At 50.4% G+C, this 3,265-nt stretch overlaps 1 protein-coding gene across 1 annotated transcript in view; it reads right to left on the reverse strand.

Annotated features, from left to right (window-relative positions):
* CDK3 (cyclin-dependent kinase 3) overlaps nt 1-507 on the reverse strand; it is a 5,298-nt gene extending 4,791 nt beyond the window's left edge. Inside the window, exon 1 of the mRNA XM_009580130.1 lies at nt 380-507. Within this exon, the coding sequence (XP_009578425.1) occupies nt 380-507 (128 nt within the window). The remainder of the gene's footprint in view (nt 1-379) is intronic.
* Nucleotides 508-3,265: the final 2,758 nt, after the last annotated feature.

Raw genomic sequence — 3,265 nt, forward strand, 5'->3', positions numbered from 1 at the left:
CCCTGCAGATGGCACTGCCAGCCCCAGAGGAGCCATTCGCCTTCCTCGCCCTCTCTCGCCTTGGCACCCTATGCTGCTGCACTGAGGCAGTGGCCTGCCTGGCGCCATGGCGGGCTGGGCGGGCACTGGGCTGGGCTGAGCCATGACAGCTCCCGGGGCCAGGGTTTTGCCCCACTCACGAGTCCAAGCGGATCTTCTTGAGGGCCACCAGCTGCCCCGTGCGCTTGTTGCGAGATTCGCCTTCCTCGCCCTCTCTCGCCTTGGCACCCTATGCTGCTGCACTGAGGCAGTGGCCTGCCTGGCGCCATGGCGGGCTGGGCGGGCACTGGGCTGGGCTGAGCCATGACAGCTCCCGGGGCCAGGGTTTTGCCCCACTCACGAGTCCAAGCGGATCTTCTTGAGGGCCACCAGCTGCCCCGTGCGCTTGTTGCGAGCCTTGTACACCACGCCGTAGGTTCCCTCCCCGATCTTCTCCACCTTCTGAAACACCTCCTGGAAGGTGTCCATGGCGCTGCCTCAGCCTTGCGATGGCAGGGAGGGTGGCTGCCACTGCTTTCTGAGGTAAAAAAAAGAAGGGGAAAAAAAAAACCCCAAATGTGCAGGAGGTGTTCACTCTTTCTATGTGTCCCCTGAGCTGCTTTTGGGGTCTGGGTCCCCCCTTGCTGCTCCCCCAGCACAGGGACCTGCCTTGAACTGGGGCAGCCGCAGGCAGGCAGGGCTGCCTGGGCACGCTGGCTGGTGTCTGACGGTGTCTGGGGGTCTTCAGGCAGACCCAAAGAGCCAAACACACTGTGCACCAACTGCCCGGAACCAGTTGCTTGCGACCAAGGTTGTGGAGTGTATCAGCTAAAGTAAAAATGAAGCAAAATGGATGTAAAGAGGTGCTTTGGGCCTGCGGGAAAGGCAGCAGGGACTGCACAGGGAAGCTCTGCAGCTTCGTTTGTACAGTGCCTGGCGTTAAGGGGATGCAGTACGTAATTAGGGTTTCCTGGGACACGCTCGGGTCAAACTCACAGCAGAAATGTCTTTTTTTTGTTTGGGATTTTGGGGGGGGGAGTGTTTGTGTCTTGTGCAATTGTCCCTTGAACCCTGAACCCCACCGTGGGCTGCGCCACTTGGTCAGCCTTTTGGAAGATGTCCTTGGGGGGGAATTAATCATTGACAACAGCTGACAGAAGACAAGATTAAAAAAATATTATGCATTGTGGCACCAGGAAAGGTAGAGCCATAGGGACTGTCTTCTGGAGGGCTTGTGGGCTCCATGCCTCTGAGCGGGCACAGCAGGGCACAGCAGTCCACTGGCTGCATGGGGCCACAGCGCAGACCCCAACTTTTAGGTGACCTATAAAGGACTGACTCGGCCCACTGTTGAGCCACCAGCTCAAAACCTTTTTAAAATTGATCCTGATTTTGCCAATTTGAAAGAACCAAAGCGTGGTTGCTCTGTGGCTGAAGAAGGATCCACATGGCCACGGCAAACTCCTGTGTGGGTTCTCTGGTGGCTTGTGAAGGTTGAGTCTGCAGTCATGTCTCCATCCAGAGTCATTGCCAAATTTGCTTTCCTCTTCCTGGCTGGTTGGGTTTGTGGGGTTTTTTTCATAACACTTGTAGGAACCCTCTTATTTTGGATATTCTCAGCCCTGGTATCTCGGATATTCCCAGTCCTGGCATCTTGGATATTCCCAATTCTCTGGCAAACCTGGCCATTTGGGTAAAATTTAAGCACGAGGAGGAAGGTAGGAGGACAGAAGATGAGGTGTAAACATAAACACATCATGACAGACTCATCATTGTCTCTTACAAAACCAGGTTAAAATATTGCCTCTTGAGATCATGTTTTTGGACTTGGGCTGAACAGAGAGTGTGCTGAGGCAGGGCTTTTGGATCTCCGTAACTGCGTGAAGAAAAACATAAGGCTAAACTATGATTAAAGATTATAGCAAGCACTGTAATTACTGAGCCATCTCGGGCCCTTGAATCAAGCCTGCTGGCAACAGGGGACTTCGCCAATACCTGTTGCATTTTGATGTGCTGCCGTGCGTTGTACGGCTTCAGTCCTTATTTTCTGAACATTTCACCTGAAAATCTAAGCAAAAAGCAGAAAAGGCTGCAGATGGCTGAATTCCCCTGCAAACCACAGTCCCAACTCACTCCAGGTCCAGGGATTCCTAAAGCACAGGAGAGTCTTCTCTCTCTTGCACTAACATTTTATTCTCATCTCACACTAGTGATTTTCTGTCTTTCTGTTGATGATTTAATTCTGCTAGGTGGGCCTGGCACCATGTTCTTAAACCAGAGTGGCTCTGATGTAACTTCATCTCGTCTTCTTGCAACTTTTTCAAAGTCAAGCACTTCCTTACACACCCAGTACTTACGAGAAGGAAGAAAATTGCATATTGCTGAATTTTCTTACATCATCCATGGGGTTTCTGCAGGGCCTAATGCATTTGCCTTAGCAAGAAAGAGGTTTTTAATCAATAAAAGACAGGCTGCCTTCTCTTTTCATCTTTATTTAGGAAAATATCAATCAAAACCTTTAGATGCTTCAAAAAAATAGTGATTTAAGGTCTCCTAAACTTAGTTGTATCAAGGAGGAAAGACAAGTGGTGGTTCTCAGGGCACTGCAAATATTTATTTTAGAGCTAAAGTCAATCCCCCCCCCGGAGATCAGCTCCTGAAAACCAGAAGAGGCAGGTGCTACTGAAAATAGTGACTCTTTGTTCTTCTTGTTTCTTTGTTCGTCAGTTCCCTCAGATATGTGAGTGTTTTGCCAGGAATGCTCCTGTGTGCCAACTGAGTCACCGTAACCAAACGTGTGCACTCATGGACCCGCAGCCACACAGGGCTAACGAACTTTGCACTAATGCCCTTCACCTCCAATCTGCCAACAGCCCAGTAACCCGCTGTGCTTTGGCAGTGCGTGTGGGCGTGAGCTGTTTAACTCGAGATTCAGAGACTTCTTCTTCTGACGTCTCCAAGCCTTGCATTACAAAAGGACCAGTATAACCCAAGTGCTCCCTTTCCTTAACCACCCTTTTAAACAAACAACAAACCTGCTTCCCAGAGCTATTTTCAGTGATGACACCTGGCATGAACGGACAACCCACAGTCACAGTCTTCAAGCATTTCCCTGCTTAGTGACTTGACTTTGCTATTTGCCACGGCAAAAAGCAGTATGTTGCAAACCCACCTTCTAAATTTACTTAACATATTTGTTGCAAATGGCAGTGCAAGGACCAGCGTATGGCTGGTCTCAGAGCTGCTG

The sequence above is a fragment of the Fulmarus glacialis genome, unplaced genomic scaffold (assembly GCF_000690835.1).
Source record: "Fulmarus glacialis isolate BGI_N327 unplaced genomic scaffold, ASM69083v1 scaffold9846, whole genome shotgun sequence".
In the NCBI taxonomy this organism is placed as follows: domain Eukaryota; kingdom Metazoa; phylum Chordata; class Aves; order Procellariiformes; family Procellariidae; genus Fulmarus; species Fulmarus glacialis.